Below are 25,061 nucleotides of genomic sequence, written 5' to 3' on the forward strand. Positions count from 1 at the left end.
ATTATTACGAGTAATTGATGGTTACAGTGAGTTAAATGGTGCTATGGTGTCAGTTTCCAATGTTTATATTTAAAAAGGAAATGCTAATATTATGTTGTTGATATATGAAGTCACGTGTTCGTGTTTTTTTACGTAATTCTTGGAAGTTTCCTTTATTTGCTTTGGACGTTTTTACCAATAATTAGTTTTACATTGAAAATTTTCATATATAGTTGAGACTTTCTCTTATCATATTAGTTGTCACGTGAGATATTTTTTCAAATTTTTCACTACCTTACTTTGTGTACAAAACAACTTTAAACAAATTTATCTCTTCTATCACGCAAGTTTTGAACATTTATCTTTTTTTAACAGAATTGAATGTTGCCAAAGAAATTGTGTAGTACAAATTTATTCTTTAAGCTCTTTTTAGATCTCCTTTATCTCCTCTTTAAATCTCATTTGTTAGATTTATTTATGTAATTGTATTTTTTAAGTACATTAAACATACAAAATTGTTGGAGGGATGTTCAAATAAATGAAACTCTGTGTTTAAAGCTGGGTGTCAACTGTCTTTAATCGTTTAACAAGAGCTTATTACTAACATAACGCTTGCCTGAAATATATTTCGTATTAATTTCTATAGCGTTTCGCATTTACATATACTAAAATAGATTTAGTATCATCTAGACTCTGTTAATCTGTTGTTGAATCTGTTAAGATTCGAAATATCGCTTGAGACCCTTCATACCAACATGCCTACATTCTTCGCTGAGGCATTTACTACGTACCCATTGTGTAGGAGAAATATGTCGCTTAGATTTTTTATGTATCGTAATTAAACGTGACATTTGTATACATATTTAGTTTAAATTAAACCACATATAAAGTTGACCAATATATATTCTATATATATATTTAAACAAACATGAGGCTTATTTAGTGATATCCGAATGAGAATGTCTCTTAAATATTTTGCTATGGTTCTTTTAATCATTCCCCTTCGGGTCCATAGAGTATATATGTAGGCATTATATGTATATGAAGAATAATATACAAGAATCTCGTGTAGGTGATTTTGAGTTAAGAAACTATGTTCATTTATACCTAGGGGATATGTGTGACGGCGAAGGCCAATGTTGTTTGTGATACCAAGCGCCAGAACTAGTCTGTTGCACAGATCCTCGTTAACAAAGACGTTGCGCTTACTGAATGCTGTCTCGGACAGTATGGACATCGTTATATGTTCGCAGAGTGAGTTCACAGTAGCGAAATTATGTATCTTATGTATGTAACATTATACGTTTTATTATATATTTTTTTCGACATTGGTTTAAGATAATGTATGTACCTAAATAAATATAATAAAATGAAACAATGTGTGTGACTTCGCTTAGTATTAGAAGCAACAGACTTATATTATAACCATAGACACGTGACAATTAGTAGAAAGAAACAGATGGCGCTAGTATGTATATAGGGCAATTTGCTATTTACAATAATAAATACATAAATAATTGTCTCAGCCTTCCCTGAGCTGAGAAAAAGAAAAGAACTGAAAATATCTAATATAAGCAATTTATTTAAGAAAATTCGTATAGTGTATTAATAAAAATCTCGAATACGACGGCTCCATATCCCAAGAATATGAACTTAAACTAAGGATCATCAGATAAAACCTTTGAATAATTTGTTTCAAGTTTTGAAAGGCATGAAACATATTATATTAATACCTTTATCGTGCATAAAGGAAATCAACATATACGTTGACAATATGATGATGAAACAAGAATAGTTTGATTTGTCGAATGCAATTGTTTTGCGTGCCGATTTGAGTGTGAGGTTGTATGCATTTCGTGATGTTTTCAGAATTTCCACAATCATAATATTTTATGTTGACCTACGGTAAGGGCAATAATAACATTTAAATAGCGTGCGGTAAATTTAATAAGATCACTCAATATGCGTTCTTTTGTTCATTTATCCAACTGTCATTTATTACCACTAGATAAGAATTAGAACTGACAAACATAATACCATAGATAAACATGTATCTCTGTATAAAATGATGTTTAAAATTATATTTTATCACTGGCAAACGGCCATCATATGTAATTTATTGTTTTGCTTATTGTAAATATAAAATACTGCTTACAATTAAGCATCTTGTTTTAAATTAGAACAAGGGGCAAACGGGCGGGCATGGGCACTTTCAATGCCAGAGGGTTTGCACCACTTGGTGAACCACCATCAAATTTTGTAAGGATAATAGTCAAATTGTTGTAATGGTTATATTAATATTATTTTGAATGTAATTCATCTTAAATTGATGTGAAAAGCGGAAAATTTGGCGCCAGTTGGACTATTGCCAAAGTTTTCCTAAGCGATGGCTTGTTATTAATGTTTAATGATCACACCGGTTAATTTGAGGAAGTTTATAGTTTGGCATCGATTGTTCCTCAGAATACTTCCACGTTTAAATAAAACAAGGCTTTGGCGTAGAATAGCGCTAAATCTTCATCATCAGCTCACCCCGCATATACACCCTCACGTAGATTCCCCTCACTTTTACACCATCACATAACACAGCCTAAATAATGTTATTTTTTTTATCAGAGGCGCTACAACCTCTCCAACGAGCTCCAACCTCAGATTTCTGAATCTGTTTCACGATCATTTTTCAATCTAATAGGCAAGTAGTCTTCCAGTGCCTGACACACGCCGTCGACTTTTTGGGTCTAAGACGTGTCGGTTTCCTTCACCGTTCGAGCGAATGTTAAAATGCATACATAGAAAGAAAGTCCATTGGTGCTCAGCCGGGATCGAACCTACGACCTCAGGGATGAGAGTGGCACGCTGAAGCCACTAGGCCAACACTGCTGCTAAATAGTACGTACTTAATATTTTTTTCCTTTCGTAAATATTTGAACCTTTTTTTATATGTACATTGAAATAAAAAATAAAAATAAAATATTTGTACAGTCAAAACCGTTAACGAACATTTAACAGTGCCAACTTTGAATGATGGTCTCAATATATTACGTTTTTTTTTATTTTTAATGAATACTTTCACAAGCAGGGAAGTATGACAATACTTTAATTAAAATTCAACGTGAACTACAAAGTGCGTATGTACAAAACAAACTAAAATAACAGATTTGGTTATGTAGAAAAATGATAATTATATGTTCGTAATGTCTTTATTATAATTTTCATGTGTAATAAATAAAATGTAGTTTTATTTTATACATTAGTATATTAATCACACATTCAATAACAAGTATTAGGTTCTAACAACGTCATCGGCTGTTACGACTATCGGTTTTCACGACGATGAGTCCCTTCGACGTCGTTATAATAGATTTTGACTGTATTATGTATTTCATCTTTAGCAAAATCTTTAATAAATAATAATAAATCAGAAATCTGAGGCCCAGACCTAAAGAGGTTGTAGCGCCACTGATAAATAAAAAATACATATTTAATTTTTAATTTAAAAATCTATAGCCGCTTCTCCCACCGATGTAAAGGTATATATCATATAACATTTTTTCCTTCTTATCATCTAAGCTTTGCATCCTAATAGGTCTCTACGACGCTCGAGTAAATCCCCATTTAGCCTCGTGGGTTCCCCTACTATTCGTATATAATATTGTTTCTCATGTAAATAAAATACAGCATTTTTGTAAAGAGAAATAATGTTCTTTAAACGTTATAAAAATTACTAATGCCTTCACATTGTCTAGTTTATGCACAATTTTGGGTCACTCATGAAGTTATCGTCTCATCTTATTTACCATTATATTCCACATTCGTGCCGAATAAGTAAATATAAATAAATAAAACGAGGTTAAGTTGTCGGTCGCGTCGTACATCGACGTAATATTCATGGTATCAAAATAATCGAATTCATGTCCCATTTAGTTTCTACGAGTATTTGGCATTTATCCAAGGTTATATGTAGATGGAATGAAGCTGCCATGCTCGCATTGATTTGTCAAAAGTCAAAACTCATAACACAGATTATATAATTACATATACATGATTTAAATACGAAAATATGTGTTAAATTTTTATTGACTTGTTAACACCTTTTTAATTCATTTAGACCTTGTCACATTTACTTTTTCCGAACTCTTGCATATAGATGGCAATTCGGTCCATAATTTACGCGTGATTTTTGCTATTTAGGATTGTATTACGTCCTGATTGAGCCAATGTAGGCTTAGTTGTATCAGTGTGCGATTCAAATCCAAAATCATTTATTCATTTGGGTAACACAATGTTCATTTATGAATTTCAATAAGGAAATACATATTAAATGCTTCTAATTTTACATTTACTGCCAGTTTTCAAATCAAGGGCGTAGAACGGAAAAGAACTGGCAGTAAACTCTCCGCCACTCTTTTTAATCGCCAAGTTTTTTGTAATACAAAATGTTTTTAAGGAGATGCAACCATTACACCATATTCCACATGGCATCTTGCAATTAATATTTAATTAATAATAATAAAGATTTGTCCTCTATCAGCAATAGGCATGGTGAAATAGGAGCACGCACTTTTATTCTCGTAGGAACAACACGCGACATAGTCGAAATAACTAACATCACCGAATCCACGAATTCAAGTCCTAGATTCTATACTATACCCGAGGTTCTAGGTTCAATCAAGAAAAAGAAATAAGAAGAATAGAAAGAATGCCCAAAAAGTCAACGTCGCGTGTCACACAGAAGGCTGACTATCAGAAAAAACAAATGATCACGTAACGTACACAGAAATCTGAAGCCCAGACCTAAAAGGTTGTAGCGCCAACGTTTCACGTAGTACTTATTTCGGACAAGTTATATAGAAAGTATAAAAATAAAAACATTTTTTTTAATACAGCTGTCTATCAGGTATAACCTACCAGCTCTAAATAAATATTGTGGTGACTGGTCGTACTTGAATTCGTGTATGCGGTGATGTTAATTATTTCGACTATGTGTTTGCGTGTTGTTCCCACGAGAATGTAAGTGCGTGCTCCTATTTCACCATGCCTCCTGCTGATAGAGGACAACTCTTTGTTTTTAATTTATGTTATTATTATTAATTACTTAAGATGTCATGTGGAACATGGTTTAATGGTTGCAGGTCCTTACAAACGTTGTGTAAAAAAAAAACTTGGCGATTAAAAAGAGTGGCGGAGAGTTTATTGCCAGTTCTTCTCTTCCGTTCTACGCCCTTGATTTGAGAACTGACACTAAATGTAAAATTAGAAGCATTTATATGAATTTCTTTACAGACAAGTCATAAGTGTACAAAGTGTTACCAATATGATTAAATGATTTTTGAATTTGAATTTGAATTGCCTGTCCAATAATTAATGAACCATTAATTCTGCTTGTGACGAGTGAGCTTTTAACAATAAAGCGGAACAAAGATCTTGCTTACGTCAGCAATTGTTACCTCGAATAATCATGATTATATCTGGAATAAGGTGTATGTTAATCAATTTTCCTATTTCCTATTAAATTATATAAAAAGGCTTTACGCCTTGGGTAAATAATATTATGCCTTCCCCGAAACTAAAATTTTACTTATTTTTTGAACTATGTATATATTATTTTTATTAAATTTTATATATATGTTGTTCTCATTTTAATAAGGAAATATTCGTAATCCTACAGCTTACCTAAATTATATATAATAACAAACAGTTACACTGAAAATATAGCCAGAGGTGGAATATATAATACATGATTGAACTACAAAAAGGTTAAAAATATGTATGTGAAGGTGTGTAATGTGTATGCTCATGATGATATGTTTTCGATATCGTTGTTTATGCTAGTTTAGATAAAGAACCTGCAACCTTCTGTTTTTTAAACGAATTTTTGCCATTTGTTAGAGTGACAAAAATTGCACTACAAAAAATATCAATCATCAATAGAATTCGTACAATTTGCGAAACGTCGAAAAGAATATTTTATTTGTTAGCAATAACTACATCGATTTAAGTGTTAAAATTACACAATGTGTAGGAACTTGAGATGAAAACTGCGTCTTTTCATCGTCCCACATTCGCCTTAGTTACCCGAAATGGTTCCGGGTAGGATCGTTGCCAAGGCCGGCGGAGAAGGACAGCGCTATGCGTAAAAGCGGGACGGACGTCAAACAAAGTTGACCCTGATCGTGTGGCCTACTCCCGCCGGGTCGATAAAACAGGGATGGTGTTGATGTCATCGTAGTACTACTGCGGTATCATTGATACTTCTGTTAGATTAAGTTGGCAGATTATATAATCAAATGTTTATATGTTACAATTATATTCTTAGTTTGGCAAGAATTTCTTAACACAAATATATCACAGCACGGGAAATATCTAAAATATAAACATGGGCCACACAGGTAGCTGAATTAATAAGTTTTGCTCACTTGAAGTATCTAAAATTAAAAGCTATCTACGTCATCTAAATCTTACATTGTTATTTTATAGAATAGGAGGAAAACGGACAGAAAGCTGATGTTTAGTGATAACGCAGCCCATGGTCACTCAGAGGTATTAGGATTGGTACGCTTTTTTCTTGAAGGATCCTAAATCGAGTTGGTTCTGAAATACTTCAGTGGGCAGCTTCCACATAGTGGTGGTGTGCGGCAAAAACTGCAATAAAAACGCTCAGTTGTGGAACGATGATACGACAGAGTATTTTCTTAGAACAAAGAACAAAGGCTTTTACCGGTTTTGCTTTCAATCTGTGATGTTTTCGCTAGAATATTAGTAGTAGGTAGTTTCTTGCTATGGCATTTACAAATAGTTTGTCAATTCGGAACCCTTCTTTGCTTAACAGTTTAAGCAAAGAAGGTTATCCCAGACTTAAAAAACTTTAAATTTATATTAACTTAGGTTATCCACTAACGGCAAATAGGACACTATATATAAACACAGTATATATTGTAATATAGCTGCTATATATATATATATATATACATTGAAATATAGTTGCATAAGAATTGTTTAAAATTTTACATGCCTGTCCGAGCCCATCAAACGAAATGACGTTGAAGGCTTGAACTAAAAGTGCAATGTCAAGTGGCACTTGCCGTTTGGCTCATGAGTTGCGATGTTTTTTACCAGTCATTCTGATGTAAGATGTCGGATTTGAAAAAAATCCAAAATCCACTTTTTTATCATATTTGGATACCTACTAAATTGACTAAATATTATGGCCACATTAAAAAAAAAACCATGTGTTTTAAATTTCAAATTTATCAGTCGGTAAAGTGACGGATTTGATAAAAGCATTTGATTTTTGTAGAAAATTGCTGTGTAATTTAATGTTATTATTTGTATTTTGTTTCCAAACAAACCCTTTTGTTTGCTTGAATGCCAATTTTTATAATAACAGAATATTAATTAAAATAGTTATGACAATAACTAACCTGATTAATGATTATATTTTTTTGAAATGGCCCTGTAAAGTTTACTATTTGTCAGATCCGTCACTATTCTACGACTGTGACGATTAATAGTAGAATTTATTTACGCAAAACAATGCTAACAAATAAAGGTATGGCAAGCAAAAAGTATATACTTAAGGGCCTACTTTCTAAGACTGCAGGCACTCGTCAACCTCCTGGCGTTGCAGGTTTTATGAAATTGGTGCCATAGAAACATCGTGACAGACAAACACTATCTCTCTCTATCGTAGAATAAGCCTCAAATGGCATACTATTTTCATCTACATTTGGAGTGACAGAAAGATGTTTAAAATATCTAAGAGCAAATCAGATTCATTCCACTTCCATATATTACGTTTTTGACGAATACGGCTTAGCTAGTCAGGACTCTGAATTTTACTGAGCACACAGATAAATATTTCAGAAAAGCTTGTAATCCATGAATCGTTTGATAAGTAAAGGGTATGTGAAATAAATGCGCAGTCGACATGATAAGTTATCGCATTAAATGACGTGTTTGATATAGGAACAGTTGCCAATATTGTCACTTCGACCTTGGTATTTTTCCTATGCTATATCTAATATATAAAATTCTCGTGTCACAATGTTCGTTCCCATACTCCTCCGAAACGGCTCCACCGATTCTTATGAAATGTTTTATGCATATTCAGTATGTCTGAATCGGCTACTGTCTCATTCAGACCCCTGAGTGATAATCCACCTCAAAATAATATTTTTTATTTTTTGGATATTTTTTTTAATATGTGGCATTAAAAAATACATACAACCCTTAATTTTCACCCCTCTACGATTAACCCCTATTTTTTTATTGCAGTAGATAGTTATTTTTATTTAATTAAAAATGTTTCCTAGAAATAATACCTATATATATAATACATGGCAAAACAACGCTTGCCGGGTCAGCTAGTTATCAATATATTTGTTGCTTGTAGTAAGAAAGCAAAGGGTAAAAATGTAAGAGTTTATATCTGTGTCAATGCCTATAATGTATTATTTTTTATCTCTCCGTCTTTGACCAGGTTTTTACTGGTACCATATATTTTCCTTCTCCGTCGTCCATTTTGGTGCGTAGGTCCTTCTGTTACTTCAGTTACTGCTGGATTTTATGTTGGCAGAAATTTAATTTATTCCTTTGTTTATTGGTAAGCTATATAAATATAAAAGATTTTTAATCAGTAGGCAATGCGCATGTGTGAGTAGATTCTGTATATTGTTAGAAAAATTTCAACTGCGCATAAATAATCAAACGCTTAACAGTTTACAAAACAGACTTAAAAAAACTTTCAATTTATATTAACTTACCTTATCATAAAATAATTTAATTTGTTTCATTATTTTTGTTAATTATCGATATACACAATACATTTCACAAGTCATAGGTTCGATCCCCGGCTGTGCACCAATGGACTTCTATGTGCGCATTTAACATTCGCTCAAACGGTGAAGGAAAACATCGTGAGGAAACCGGCTTGCCTTAGACCAAAAAATCGACGGCCTGTGTCAGGTTTAGGGGGCTAATCACCTAATTGCTTATTAGATTGACAAATTATCATAAAACAGATACAGAAATCTGAGACCTAAAAAAGGTTGTAGCACCACAGATTTTTTATTTATTATTATTATTATTTAACCGCTGTCACCATATAGTGAATGATATGCTAGATAAACACTATTTTTATTAAGTATAATAACCTTGTGTTTTATAAACATTAAAATACAAAACAATAAAAATCACAATCATACGTATGTTATGTTTCAAAATTTAACACATTTGAGAAGCGTTTTTATTTAGTAAAACATCAATATTGTGTGTCGCCTACATACACCTACGATCACGTTTGAAGCCACATTTTGAAGCATTATATTGACATATTTTCTCTAGAGGCATCGTTAATACTAGCTGTAAAATTTACACTTGAATAATTATAACGATGGACATTTTAATTAAAATGCATATAAGCTGTCATATTATGTAAATTTACACTTTCATAATAACATAGTTTATCCCTAAGTAAATTATGCAAGTGAAATTCTATTGTAATTAATAAATATAGACCAAGAAGGTGGGTATGGGCCTCAGATATTCGTATCTGTAACATTTTTCTAATAGGCAAGAAAAATCAGGTATACGTCAAAAGCATGAAGGTTTCTTCACAATATTTTCCTTAACTAAGCAAGAGTTAAATGGGCACATAGATAGAAAATCCGTACAACCGGGGTCCGAACCGACGAACTCAGAGATAAGAGTCGCACGCTCAAGCTAACAATTCTTACTCCTCATGCAGATTTACTCCGTCACTGTAACAGCGCTATAGATATTATCGGCGGTATCACGTCGAATATGGTGGGTGCTGTCGGGTGACTGAATTCTCCAAATCGGCATTGTGTTAATAAATAGATAGCTCAATTGTAGCCTCCCGAATACTTCCGGAAAAGGCCACTTATGTTAAGACTTCGGATAGCTTTTAAGATCAGCTTAGTTAGTTACTTTGAAATTTTTAGGTATTTGATAATTTTTATGTATAATTCTCCTCCTTGGTTTTGTAGTCGATTTAATAGGTATGAGCAGTATTGGACTAGTGACTTCAGCGTGCGACTCTCATCCAGAGGTCGTAGGTTCTGTCCCCGGCTTTGCATGCACCAATCGACTTACTTTCTTTGTGCGCATTTAACATTCGCTCGAACGGTGAGAGAAAACATCGTGAGGAAACCGAATTGCCTTAGACCCAAAAAGTCAAGGGCGTGCGTCAGGCACAGAAGGCTGATCACTTACTTGCCTATTAGATTATCAAATGATCATGAAACAGACAGAAATCTGAGGCCCAAACCTAAAAAAGTTGTAGCGCCATTGATTTTTTTTTTAAAGTTATGAAGGTAAATAAAACCTTCAATAGTTTTAACGCTTAAGCCTTAGCCGTCCTTTCTCAGCTGGCAAAACGGCTCAGTTTTTTAATATCCTTATTATTAGTGTTTAGCGCAATTAACACAAATTGAGGCATCTTTCTCATGTCTCGTCTGGATTTCAAACAATTTAATGAACACATCGGCTGTTAGACAATTCAGAAGAGTCTACTATACTTAAGTTAATATTAAAGGGTCTAATAGTTCTAGTCAATTTTAGAATACGCCTAGAAATGATTCTTAAAAACAATATGATTTAAGAATATGTTGTTTATGTTAAAAATAAATTTAAAGCTGCTATATCGTTTCTAACAGGTTAATAGTTTTGCCTGAGGGTGAACAAAACTTCAAGTAATGCATAGCAACAGGAACTTATAAGAATATTTCGTGGACTGAAAGTACTCAGTACTTTTAAACTTCTAAACAAAATACAATAAAACAATTATATAATATATGTTATATTATATAATTGTTTACCGTTTATAGATATATTTAATAATACACATTACACATCCTCACGCACCGTAATAACCTTGAAAATAAAAACTACAGATACGTTTTAGTAATCTATAATTGGAAAAGAAGTCTTATCTTAGTTTATTACAAAGCAATTTATTTCACGTATTAATTATTTAATATTGGAAAACAAAGAACGATGAAAATCGAACAACAAATAACAAACTTCCCTGTCGTGCTGAACATGGTGATTAATACATTCTATCTTCTATTTTACGTTAGTTCAACGTTCGAGTTACAATAGAATTGCACACAATACCCATCACTTGACTTTAAACACTTAAAATGTGGCCAGTTAAACACGTGTACCTTGCGAGTTTGCCTAAATAGATTAGACTAGATTTACATTATCTTAGTGTTTAGGAGAGTGCTTTAGTACAACTTGAAAGGCAAGTTCTTTAGCGTAGCGTCTACTAAAGCAAGTAGCGTTTAAATGTTTCAACTAAAGTACTATCCTAAAGCACTCTCCTAAACACTAAGATAATGTAAATCGGCCTTTAAAGGCAATCGACGCACTTGCAAGCCTCCTGGTACGGGTACTTTTATATCGCAGGTGTCCATGGACCACTTAACTCTTTTCCTATTTCTATAATTTACTAGTTTTCTTGTTTACAATATTTATTCTGCCACTGTCCAATGAGAGAGACTAGATTATAATAATATTAATTATACATCAGGTGATAAAGCAAAAACATCGCAAATCGAAATTGTACAAATGTTGTTTATCCGTAATATTATCCTTCTATTATTAGTTGAAAATATTTTGATGTAGTTTACGTCATTAACTAACCTTCACGTCTTAACAAATAGAGATAAATTTAATTGACGCTAATTCGATGTAGATTAGCGTTTCCGACGGCCTATTTACTTTTGTTTAGCTAGCTTTCAAATTGTCTATGGATCTTCCTTGTTGTGGTTGTCATTATTTTAATTTCCTAACAGATGTTACATTCTTTTTTTAACCCAAAAACTGAAAAATAGCTTAAAAATTGTATGAATATATTGGGTTTTAATTAATTTTCTTTAAGTATTGTATGTTTCTCATTTTGATTAATTTGTATGAGATCAACAGGTTAAACTATAATGTGAAAATTTCAAGGTAATATATCTATGTGAAAAACGTACGCAGAAATAGCCATCGCAATTAATTTTAAGTCGTTCAGCGAATAGAGAAATATACTTTGGGAAGACTTACTAAGAAAACTCAATATTTTTCTTACGTATACCACGTTTCTAAATCAACAAAGTAAGAACAAGAATTTTCACTGCTTTAATAGTTCCTTTTTTATAATTTATGTTGTTAAGATTCCAAGACCTACTTACGAATAAGTATCGCAGTACAGTGAGGAAATGCTGCCAGCGTTAAAGGTACACAGGGACCAAACTTTTTAAATTTGTTGAAATTTTCTTTTCATGACTTTTTAATTATTTTTATTATTATTATGTATATTTAAATCAGTCACACATACAGTGGATTTGTACACACAAAGGTAAGGCCACGGCAGTTTTGTGGTATTTTTTTGGTGTTTAATATGAAGTTCTGTAAAACTTTAAACCCAAGATTAGTAATAATAATTACAAAATCATCTAAGCTCTTGATAATTTAGATTCTCGTTGAATACTCAACTCTTCTGAGCCGTAGTCATAATAACAGGCACACGTGTTTGGCATACATTCCGCTCCAAGGTCGACCGGTCAGGCCTGTTTGACAAGACCATAGGGTTTGATAAAACTTATCGTATGCCTGATAATTCTAAACGTCAAATATATTTGAAGTTTTTAATATGAGCCTCTTGACAACGGTATCTATAACATAAAAATAAATCGCTGAAAGTGTTGCTATGCGCAAATCTCGAGAGCAAGTGACCCGATTTCGCTAATTCTTTTTTTATAATATTCCTTGAAGTACGAGGCTGGTTCTTACCTGGAGAAATATTTAAAAAATTGTCTTTGAAAGTCTAAAATCAACACTTCTCTATATTCCCAAATTATTCGTAGTAATACTTAAAATTTTATTAGAACTTTAATTCCATAAAGTTTGTGCGAAGCCGGGACGGGCCACTAGTATTTAATGAATAAGACCAAGTTTTAAAGATACCACTGTGTGGTTTCTCAGACATGGCAGGCATATTTTTGTATTTGAAAATTTTTGTGTTTATAGGCCCGTAACACTTATTTTTTTGCCGGAAACTGATTACACTTTAGCTTTAACAACTCCCGGTTCCAGTTTTGGTTGTTAACGTAAACAAAAATGTTATATCTCTATCTTCTCCCAAAAAGTCTATTTCTAAATGTACATTTATTTGCAAACATGAAGACACGATGAAACTGGTGTGTATGTTTTTCACGGTTTATTTTTATAAGACCTTGAAATTTAAAAATTTATCTGTTGATATCCGCCTATTAAATTTATCTTAATATTTTTGTTTATTTAACTACTAGACATATCCCGTTTTAGGACGTCTGGGTATATTTTTAACCCTGGAAAAAAATATAGTATGTTACCCTTCATAATGTAACATTCGAACGTCGAAAAATTGTTTGTAAAGTAGTTTTTGTAGTTTAAGAGCAGTGTTGGCTTCGTGCGACTATCATCTCTGAGATCGTAGGTTCGATCCCGGCTGTGCACCAATGGACATTCTATGTGCGCATTTAACATTCGCTCGAACGGTGAAGGAAAACATCTGAAGGAAACCGGATTGCCTTAGACCTAAAAAGTTAACAGCGTGTGTCAGGCACAGGAGGCTGATCACCTACTTGCCTATTATATTGGCAAATGATTATGAAACAGATACAGAAATTTGAGGCCCGGACCCAATAAGGTTGTAGTGCCACTGATTTATTTTTTAGTTTATTCGCAGCAAACAAAGAAATGTTTCCCCCTAAACAACACGTCGAAGTTAATGTGCGACAATTATTGTTCACACTACGACACAAATATAGCAATGGCAATAGTGTATATGAGAAGCCAGTTATGTAATATATTTAGTATAAATTGTACATACTAACATCGCTTTGCAATATAGTTATTTGCACATAACACTTGCTCATACGCTGATGGAAATCTGTGTGTCATATATTATTAGTATGTTTTACTTCCATATACTCGTATCATAAATGGATTAGATTTTGACAGTCGGACTCATAAGTCGCTATGTTTCGTCCTTCCTTACATTTTCATGGACGTGTCAGAAGGAATCCAATTGCCAGGCATAAAGCTTTGCCCATTATACACTAAATAATTATATATATGAAATAAAAAATGTGTCACACCCCATGACATGAGTAATTAATAGCAGTATTCCATGTCTAACCAAAGTTAACGTAATAAATGTTATCACGATTTAACCTTGAATCAATAATTTCGCGAACGAAAATATCACATTCTTGAATGAACAATAACAACTGTAATAATTGATTAACCAGATGTTTTGTATGGCTGAAGGAATTTGCGACGCAATTTAATAAATATTTTATCAAAACAATTCTTAGATTTCTATCGAGGACAGAGAAGCAATTACTACTCACTTTGAAAAGAAAATTATGCGAAAAAATAATACGTATTTATTTAGGTTATTATAAGTATTACAAAATAATAGTTTCAAGTTACATATAATATTTTGTAAGATGAGAAAAAAACATTTATCCATGCATAAAAGTTGTCCGTCAAAGTGTACGTTACATGCACAGATTAAACACTATAAATTCATCTAGAAGCACGCTGGAGTTTCACATCTTCGATGTCGATATCACCAGATGCCGTACTACACTATTTCTTATAAAAACAGGAATGGAAATCCTAGCCCTTTTCATCTACCCTAAACATAAATCTCCTGGACAGGCATGCCCTCCAATAAGCCACATTTCATTACCATCAGGTGGAATCGTCTCCAGTGTGTACAGTTTTGTATAAAAAAACAATTTAAGTTATAGGTATATACCTATAAATATTACTCTATTTGTAATCAATTGATCTCTTAAATGTTTTGATAAATTTGTTGGTGATTGTCTCGATTTATATTTGTTCTAGCATTTATACCACATTGGTTTCTCGAATAAATCGTTTTCCTTGCGATACATGTAGATGATATACTATGTCGTAATTATGTCAATGTCATCTGTTATGACGTTTAGCGCTATAGACTTTATGGTTCTCTGAGTTAATGGTCGTCTCCTTTTGGGCACGGGTATATAGATTTTTAAGTGAAAATAAAAACAGATTTATCTCTGGTATGGCCTAAATGATATGGAAAATGACCTGGAAACTGTGAAGTGACTCTTTTTACTGACTTAGGTACTTGATATATATACTATAATCCTTCAGATGCGACCTGGAGCAACATTTCGATATGAAAGTAACCTAGAAGAAAGTTACCCGAAATTTTAACAAGTTTCACTGCAACAATAGCGTAGGGATGGGACTCGCGAAACTCGCCTTCCAAAAAAATAGGAGTATAGAAAAATTCTTAAGAAAATATGTTACATATAAATCAAGGTCCCGCACCGAATCGGGGAGATTAAGAAATTTATTTAAAAAAATAGGCATTACACTATACAATTACGTAATGTTTTTCTTATAGAGAACCCATTCCTAATTTAAAAAAAAAAACTAATTATGTGTTATGTGTATATGTGTTAGCGTAATGGTTAAGCGTGCGAGTCACGTGTGTCTGTCCACCATGGGGGTTAATAAGTTATCCCTTATTCGAAAGTGTCTATAGTATATTCTTTATATTAATTTGTAGAATTGTTTTTTTACAATTAATAATACAAACACGACATTTACGTAGTTTCAATGAAAAAATAATAACAAACGATCGTATTTCAATCAGACCAATTTGTTATGCATGCACAGGTTTCGTGGAAAATATGAATTGTTTGTAAAAATGATTTATGTTTATTACATGAAAATAAATGCAGTCTTGTGTAAAATTTTATTGGCTTTTATTTATTAAGATTCAACACTAATTCAATAATTATTATTATTCTTATGGTCCTTCAAAAAAAGAGCGTAACAATTCTTAAAAAACCGGAAACGCACTCGCGAGCCATGTCCATGGGCGGGGCGGTATCACATCAGGTGAGCATCCTGCCAGTTTGCCCCTTGTTCTATAAAAAAAAAATGGATTTTGATATAATAAACTAACGTATGCGTTTGGGCACACGTCAGTTTCCACAGTTTCAATGTTTTATTAAGTATATATTTTTTTTAATTAACAATTTCTGAGAAAAAGACAACAAAGCAGCCACATTTTAGCTTTCACAGGGTATCTTAAGTCTTATGTACGCTTGATAACCTCATTACCTTGTCTAGATAACTCGGTTGGGATTGTTCACGTGTAAAATGTTTAATAGTATTGCTTTGGATAAATAGAACAAAAAATCTTCAGGATTCTTCAGAGGAAAAATTTGATTTATTGTTTGTGTACTCAAAAATCGCTGTATAGCAAAAATCTGTCATATATCCTTTTTATTATTTCGATCAATAGTAGCCAAGCATCCATGATAAAAATTTCGTTTTACGCGAAATTTATGAAAAGTATGAGAACCCTTGTTTATCACGTGTAAATAAAATTGGCTTTGACCCAGAGATGTATTTTAGATCGGATACATCCAGCGAACCGCAAAGCACCGTCTCAACACGTGGTATGGCGCGCCTGTAAATAACCTATAAATCACTCAGTATTGCTACGCTTAATATATTCTTTTCGCAATTCAAAATAATCAATTTCGAATGGCAACGTTAAGGTCAACGATAATAGTTCTGCCAAAATATTTATTCGAAATTTAAAATTCACGACATGTGTATTAAATGCGTTGGTAAGGTATTTCTTATTTATATATTTTTTCTAATTCAAAGGGTTATAATGAGTTTTGTACTGGTTAAACAAGTCTTTGAAAAAGGGTCACGGGTCGTTAGTAAAAGAAAAACTATTATTATCACATATAATTTTCTAAAGCATTTGATTATTATTATCACATCGTTTTTTTTAAACCTATTCTGTGTTATTCTATAATCTCTGTTAAAAAAAGCAAAAACCAGAACATCTTATCTGTCATTGTTCTAAATTTGAAATCTCATTTGAAAACAGGTTCCCCGCGGATTCCGACCTATGGCGTGTTTATTTCTAAACTCGTGTTTCCAAGGACGCTTTTTATAGCCGCGATGTATAACAATTCAACACTTTAAAAACAGAGAATAGGTTTACATAATATATTACTCGATCAAATCGGTTGACGCCGCAAATAGTAGGTATTATATAGAGCGATGATATCATTGTTTGCCAAACTTGAAAGGGTCTTTGACAAAGAATTAACGAGTCTTTCAAGTTTATAAGAGGTTAAGTAAATTTTGGGACGCGTTTGTTTGAATGTGGTTAAATTGCGTAGGGACTTTTGACTTTACCACAATGTTATTTAAGATTTATGATAGATAAGTATTTAGATTCTAGAGGTTTGTGTCTATTGTTTTCTTCTTGAAATTATTTTTATTTAGGTTTATTTTATTGCTGTTATATAAAGCTTATTGCTAGGTATATGTAAGGTGAGTTTTATGTATATTTCGTTACGAAATTCACTATTGTGTCTGTATATTTTTACAGTGCATACTGTGTTTCAAATTAAATTAATTGTAGTACAAAAGTAAACAGTAGAAATTAGCTTCTTTACTTCAGTGTGTTCCTAGTTCTAGTGGACTATAAGCTTTGTAATAAATCATCTTCCCGCTTAATACGCTTTCCCACTGAGAGTCTTTTGTTTAATCCTAGGGCATTTGTTACAAACAGGTTAAAATAATTAAATAAGATATTTAAAAACTTTGATATTAAGTTACTATATTGATTTTTCATATAATAAAGATATTTTTGCATATTTACATAAACCAGACCGTGAAATAAATACTGTATATTGATAACTAGTTATTCGTAATCATATCTAATCGTTGTATTTACATAGTATATTTGTTTTTCAGTCTGGCTAACTGGGTGACATTTTGTTCATTATAAGATCTAGCTTATGCATTTTAGATAAAAAAACATAAACCACTATAATATTAAGAAATAAATTTGGTTATTTCCGGCGTTTTAGAACTGTCAGACATATTATGTATCTAGTAGCTTTAAATATGACTTAAAATCCTCACCTGTCTGAGAAAATGTGTCTCCCTCTTAGACCTTCGTAACGTTACCAAATTTATGAGACCGGAGGCAAACGAACAGGACTTTCAGAGGAGTTGTTCGGACTAATACCTGCAGCTGAGTTTCATCATGGGACGTCAAGGCAGAATACAAAATACCATCCGTATCACCTTGACGTCCGTCGTTCCACAACTGAGCGATTCTTAAGGCAATTTCTGCCGCGCACTACCATTATGTGGAACCAGCTGCCCACTGGAGTATTTCCGAACCAATTCGACTTAGGGTAATTTAAGAAAAGGGCGTACCAATTCTTAAAAGGCCGGCAGCGCGCTTGCGAGCCTTCTGGCAGTCCGTGGGCGGCGGTATCACTTAACACCAGATGAGCCTCCTAACCGTCCGACCTTTGAGGGAACGCTCTTTTCTTAAAGGCTCCTAAGTCGTATTGGTTCGCAAATACCTCTACTAGCAGCTGCAGCGCATAACGCCAGGCGTCAAGGTTATATAATATATACCTGGTTACTAATATTTTTTTTTTAATTATGTCTAACTGATATGTCTAACAATACCTGCCAAAGAAAACATTGAAAATTATCATAGATATGTTGTTTATTGGCCGTTTGATGTTATTAACCTACATTCAGGTTGTTGACTTATCATTGATTTTCAACTGACATTGAGTTATTAATTAACGTGTTACAAGTTTACGAAATATCTTCGATTATGTTTTATTGTTTGATAGATTTATTTATTTATAACCGATATGTCCCGTGATTAATTTATTTTTTAATTTGTAAATATATTTTATGATACACAGCCAGTCTAGATAGCAGGTTGCCGCATTTCTTGCATCTAACAATGAGACCAACCGCGGATCGCCTAGTGCCTACTTGCCTATGATAAAAAAAAACAATAAACATATAAAGAAATCTGAGGCCAAGACCTAGCTTATGGAGTCACTGGTTTATAACGATTATTATTTAATTCCTATCTGTATAGGATTAAAGTATTGTCGTTACGATTGTGCAGCGATAATATATATTTTTAGGATATATATTATGTTTAGACTTGCCTATGTTATTGGTTAAAGTATTATTCCTTTTTAATTTTTAGATTATTGATCTTTTGGTGGTCTAAAATTCCTTTATAGAATTTAATTAGTTTGGTTATGTTAAGGATAGTTATAATTTGATTAGCGTCTGGGCGTCATTATTTTCCTTTTAGAAATCCATAAATATGTACATATTTGAATGTGTGAAATTTTGTACTAGAGCCTCGTACATATGTCTTATTCTGTTCACAAAAAAAATGTTTTTATTTGCGAACAGTTTATTTATTTATTAATCTTACAACTAAGATCCAAATTATAATACAAAACACTTAGACAATATACAAAGCCAAAACAGATTACATAGGTAAACAATAAATATGGAACAGAAAACATAAGTAAGTACATCAGACAAAAAGAAAAAAATAAAAGACAACTGAACAGTAAACAACCGACAATTAATACTTAATATTTCAAAGATAAAACTAAATGTTTACTGCTAAACAAAGTCAGTCTTCCCGCCTCTTCAAATATCTTTACATCCTCTTTGGTGACGTGGAAAATATCAACATCATCATAATTAGTGTCATAGTTAGATAAAACCTGAAACATTGGCTAATTATGCACATAATTCGTGTTCGAGGCACATGAAACATTTGTGACTATCTTGTCACATACGGTGGAGGGATTCTTAGAGATATTAACGACAGTAAATAGATTTTGTTCGTACATTTCCTGAATAAAACCGAATTTAATAATTTTAAACGAATTGCAAATATTATCTTATCGTAAATGTCACGAATTTGGCCTCGATCGGGGTTACAAATCACTATTATTTTTATCTATTTACCATGTTACACTTTCAAGGTTAGTACTGATTATTGTGTGATTACATACATAGCAAATCTATATGAAATTTACACTATATTTATTTAAGCCTGATCTTAGATAAGCCGGATTATTGATCAGGAAACTCGTCCACAAACATTATCGGCACTTAGTTTAAAATGGTAAAAACGTTTTTAAAAAATAATTTTAAAACTTTTAAGTCAATATACTAACACCCGACCTGTGTTTAATTTTAAATAAATAAATAAACATTTATGGGATATTTATGAAAAGTGTCTGCTGCTGCGCACCGTCAAAATAAAATAATGAGAAATGGTTTGACTGCTATTTGAGTTATTTCTTTCTCTTCTTTTCCCGAGGAAACAGTGAATCGGAGTTTAAGATCTAAGTATAAAACGAAATAGCTTGACGAAGATTTAGTTGAAACTTAGCACGAATTACGACTCGTATGTAAAAACCCACTTACGATTTATTCTCGTCTCTGAATGTTACCTGAACTTTGTACTATGCAGATATTATTATATATACCTTACTTCTCATTAAAATCCGTTTCATAGTTAAAAAAGGAAAAGTGTAAAGAAGCTACTTTTCGTCCTATAACTCCTAGATGGGGCAGAGGGCGTCCACAGTGAGTCTCTATCGCGGTCGGTCTTGAACCTTGTATTTCACCTCGCTCCAAGTCCTTCCGGCTCTATTTGCATCATCATCTGTAACTGTATGACGCCAAGTTTGCCTGGGTCGCCACGTTTCTTTATACCCTGCGGGTTCCACTCAAGCGCCTGCTTGGGATCCCTTCGGCGTGTATGGCCTATCCATTTCCGTCGTTTGATCTGCTGGCTAATCGGGGTTCCTCGACAGCGCTCCCAAAGTTGATTGTTAGAGATTATCTCGGGCCAGTAGATATACTCGCAGATAACATGATTTTGTAATATTCAAGTACACAAAATGACCGTCACCTTGCTAATTAAAAGATTTTAAACCAAGTTTAAATATGTAATATGCAAAATAGCCACGTCGCGTTGAACAAGGTTTTACCTACATTGTGTCAACTTCCGGTGTTGAATGTAGACTTCCGGTTGGCAATAACAAACTTAGTATTACTGAGTATTTTGAATATTAAATTAGAGGAATAAAATAATTTTTATTTACAATTATGATGATATTTCACTTCAATGTTATATGTTACAACTATAAAATATTAGCATAAATAAGATCTTTCAGAAATCTTTATGTGATTTATAATAGGACCGGTCGCCAAATCTGTCTGTTTATACGCGGGTCACGCAAATTATAGAAGTTTCGAATTGGTATTTTGGCAAGTCACTAGATACGAAAATATTACAAATTCTTTCCTTAAAATATGGGTAAATATATTCAATCTTTAGTATTATTCATTCGTTAATACTTACTAAAATATACACTTCAAATCCACTTGATTCTAGGGGCGTTATGTTGTTCTAAATGGGCTATTTGACAAGACTTTAAACCTAATTCAGATTATTCATTAGTGTATGGAACCTATAGTATGTAAATTTTTTATTCTTAAGCTTTTAAAAATTCAAATACATATTCATAATTTTAATAACATACCAAAACGCTTTTCTATGATCCAGCCAGTCCCTATGACTTATGCTTGGTACACACCTAAACAAGCGTCAAGATTTCAGTGCGTTAATTGTCATTCGGAAAGTGAAAATAAATTCTTGAATGATTTTAGTGGATATTTAAGCTAGCAAAAAAAATATCGATGTTTTCTTGGCTTGATTTCGCTAAAGTGTAATTGTAGTATTATTTATATACATAATTACATTAATCACTAAGTTAATTATGCTTTTAACTAATTACCCAAATTCCAAAACATGTGTAAAAGTTTTATTCTAATTAAAACAAGGTGTGACCGTAATTATAGTTCTAATTAGTGTATGTAAATCAAAAGCCCAACCTGCCTGACACAGGCTTGACAGAGGTCATTGAACTCACGAGTGTGCCCCCAGGCACCGCTTTTCATTTTCCAGCCTTTGTCCTCAATACACGCTTTTCGCTTTAAGCACGATTTTTCGGTAAGGGCTTGAGATCTTTCAAAATGAAAATGTAAGCAAAAATAGTATTGTATACCTCAAAAAGTTTTAAATGGCGTCTGGGGTAGACGCCTAAAGAGGAAGTTCAGTAAAAGAGCTTTTTATATAAAGATTTTATCGTTTATGTATGTTAAAGTAACTAACTAGAGATCTTAGGTAAAAATGTCTTCTCTACCTTTAATAACTTTGAATACTGCTATGACTGTAAGTTTGTATAAACGAATTTGTATAAATGTATTAATTGAATAATAGTTAATCACGACATCTAGAAATTATCAGCTGGTCAAGCGTTTCATAACATTTAAAATCTTTAAAAAGGAACAAAATACGATCTTTAAATTTAATTTTCCGTATCACCTCGACGTCCGTCGTTCCACTACTGAGCATTTTTAAGGCAGATTTTTATCACAATTTCGAGGCATAGATGTTTTTTCAACAATTTTTCTTTTGTTAACAGTTGTGTACTGCGACTACAGTGGATCTGGTCGCGCGTTAAACTGGATTGAGGATTACATACAGCGCGATGTTTTGCCGACACACGCAACACGCAGCACTGCTTTATCATTCACATCGGGACAAACGGAAATATTCCGGTAAGTATACACATTGACACAAAATTAATGAACATTAAGCAGCTGTATAAATACACAACATGCATTTTATTAAAAAAAATATAATCATGTTCTTAAAGGTAAACGCACATGTGCTACAGATGTTCAGTTTACTCATTCTGTGGTTTTTACGGAACTGAAATTGGACTTCAAATAAATAAAATTAATATATTAATAAACATTAAACGTACACGGACATTAAATTTAACTAATCATATACCTAAATATAACCTATTTCAAAGCGAGTTGACAACAGCCTTCTGCTTCAGCGATTCTGTAACTCACTTTTCGAACTCGCACAGCGGTTTCCGCAGCGGCGGTCGCGCTCAAATCAGTCGTGAAGCAGTCATTTTACGATTTGGCATTCTAATAAGGAGCTTGTAGTTTATTGTTTATATATTTACTGAGATATTGGAACGCTTGCGAACTTTTTTGGTTCCAATGCATAACAATGTACGAAGGTGGCGTGATATCTTTTACTTTTTATGTTTTTAATTTTATTTTTGTCATGCAAGTATGACATGTGTATGTTTTTTAATGAGTATAAACTTCTTTAAACCTAAGTAATGAAATTTGCTTAAAATTTATACATTAATTTTAATAGAATCGCTCAAATTTGTATATTTATATTTGTAAGTATCCTTATATATTCAAGACTTGCGATCAAGTCTGAATGCGATAAACTCGAAAACTATAAATGGAATTTTTGTTCCCTTTTTCAGGTGTGAATCGAAGGATATAATTCGCAGAGCAGTAAGAGCCTGTTCGGAAGATGTGGTGGTCCTTGGGGCATCTCTCACCCGGTTCCTTAGAGCGCTTCAGCCGCAGAGGGTGGTGGTATTTGTATCATCACGGGAAACGGATGGACAACTGGCGCCCTGGAAAGAATGCGGTGCTGAAGTGAGTTGTCTTGCTTTTAAGCATCGGTCATTCTGTACGTACATTTATATAAAGTATTGACAATATAAGATAAAATATTGCCTATTGGTGAGCAGTGTTGGCCTAGTGGCTTTCTTTCTATGTGCGCCTTTAATATTGGCTCCAACGGTGAAGGAAAACATCTCAGGAAACCGGCTTATACCCAAAATGTCGATGGTGCGTGTCTGGTACAGGAGGCTGATCATCTACTTGCCTATAAGACAAATGATCATGAAACAGATTCAGAAATCTGAGGCCCAGACCTAAAAAGGTTGAAGCGCCACTGATTTAATTTTATTTCTTACCATTTAAAAATTAATACTAAATTTTAACGGAGCGATGTTATTTTTGAGTCGAATTTTGTGTAAAATTTGATGCAAATATCTTCGTTTTAATTAAACGCACTGTCCCTTTCTGTCACAGCGTAAACATGATTTGAATGAAAGAGACGATAGAATACAGTTAAAAGGGTGCAATTTGATGTAGTTTTTATGATAGTAATTTCTAATTGCGTTATTTAAGTATAATATAAACAGCAAGTATAGACTTATTTTTGTATTGACTTTTTCAATAAAAAACCTTAATAAGGAAAAACACATTGATAACACATGTAGTAAATTGTATTCTTGATTAAAGCGTATAAAATTAGTGTTTGTTTTTCTCGTATCGCGTTAAAGTTAATTTCTTTTTTGCGACTCTTATTTTTAAATCGATTTGAATAACTTGGATCATAATTAAACGTTGAGAAGTTGTTTTAAAAAGAAAAATAATTAAAAAAACTTACGTAGAAAAACACATTTGGCAAAAAAAACATAATTTGATTTAAAAATACTTTACGAAATTAATCCTAAAATATTTGTTTTCCACTAAAATATTTAATGGTCGTTTGTTATCGTTTATTTACTATTTAACCTGTTTTAAGATAAATTTTGCAATAACCAAAACATCACAAAACAAAGTATAAAACATGTTTTCATTCGCAATTTTTCTTATCAGCTTAGGTCACGTCTAACCATAACCTATATTACGTAATTCTTGACTATCGCAATGTCATTTAAATTCTTTTACCTTATTCATGTACTGACTTTGAATTAAACTAATATTAGTATTTAAGCAAATGGTCTATAGATCATAATAAAATACTTTATTTCACTCAAACCATTACATTTAAAAGATTGTAAACAAACACTAGGCTACGAATCGTTAAGATACAATATTCATTGTGGTTAACCTTATACATATATGTAATATACTTCTAGCGTTAGCGCACTAGCGTTTAAACTAGGCCTAGCCTGTATCTTAAACGCTAGTTCCTTCGAGTGTCATTAAGAATTTGGTTAAGTTGTTTGTCATTTATATTATCTATGGCCATAAGGCTTCGGAGGCTCACGCCTGGATCGGAATCAAGTTCTGAGCGCATTATATTTGTAGTTTATTAATTAATGGATATATTGGATGAAAGATCAAAGATAAGAAATATTTTTTTCTTGTGGATCGAATGCCCCCTTAGCTTCGGTATATCCATATCTGAATCTGTTTCAGATTCCACTGCAGCCGCGTCGGTGGTA

General features: G+C 32.7%; 1 protein-coding gene across 1 annotated transcript in view; it reads left to right on the top strand.

Moving 5' to 3' along the window:
* The window catches only part of LOC125051890, a 73,712-nt gene that overhangs the window by 24,012 nt on the left and 24,639 nt on the right, over positions 1-25,061 (top strand). Inside the window, exons 2-3 of the mRNA XM_047652502.1 lie at positions 22,422-22,557; positions 23,298-23,475. Of these exons, the coding sequence (XP_047508458.1) occupies positions 22,422-22,557; positions 23,298-23,475 (314 nt within the window). The remainder of the gene's footprint in view (positions 1-22,421; positions 22,558-23,297; positions 23,476-25,061) is intronic.

The sequence above is a fragment of the Pieris napi genome, chromosome 8 (genome assembly GCF_905475465.1).
Source record: "Pieris napi chromosome 8, ilPieNapi1.2, whole genome shotgun sequence".
NCBI lineage: Eukaryota > Metazoa > Arthropoda > Insecta > Lepidoptera > Pieridae > Pieris > Pieris napi.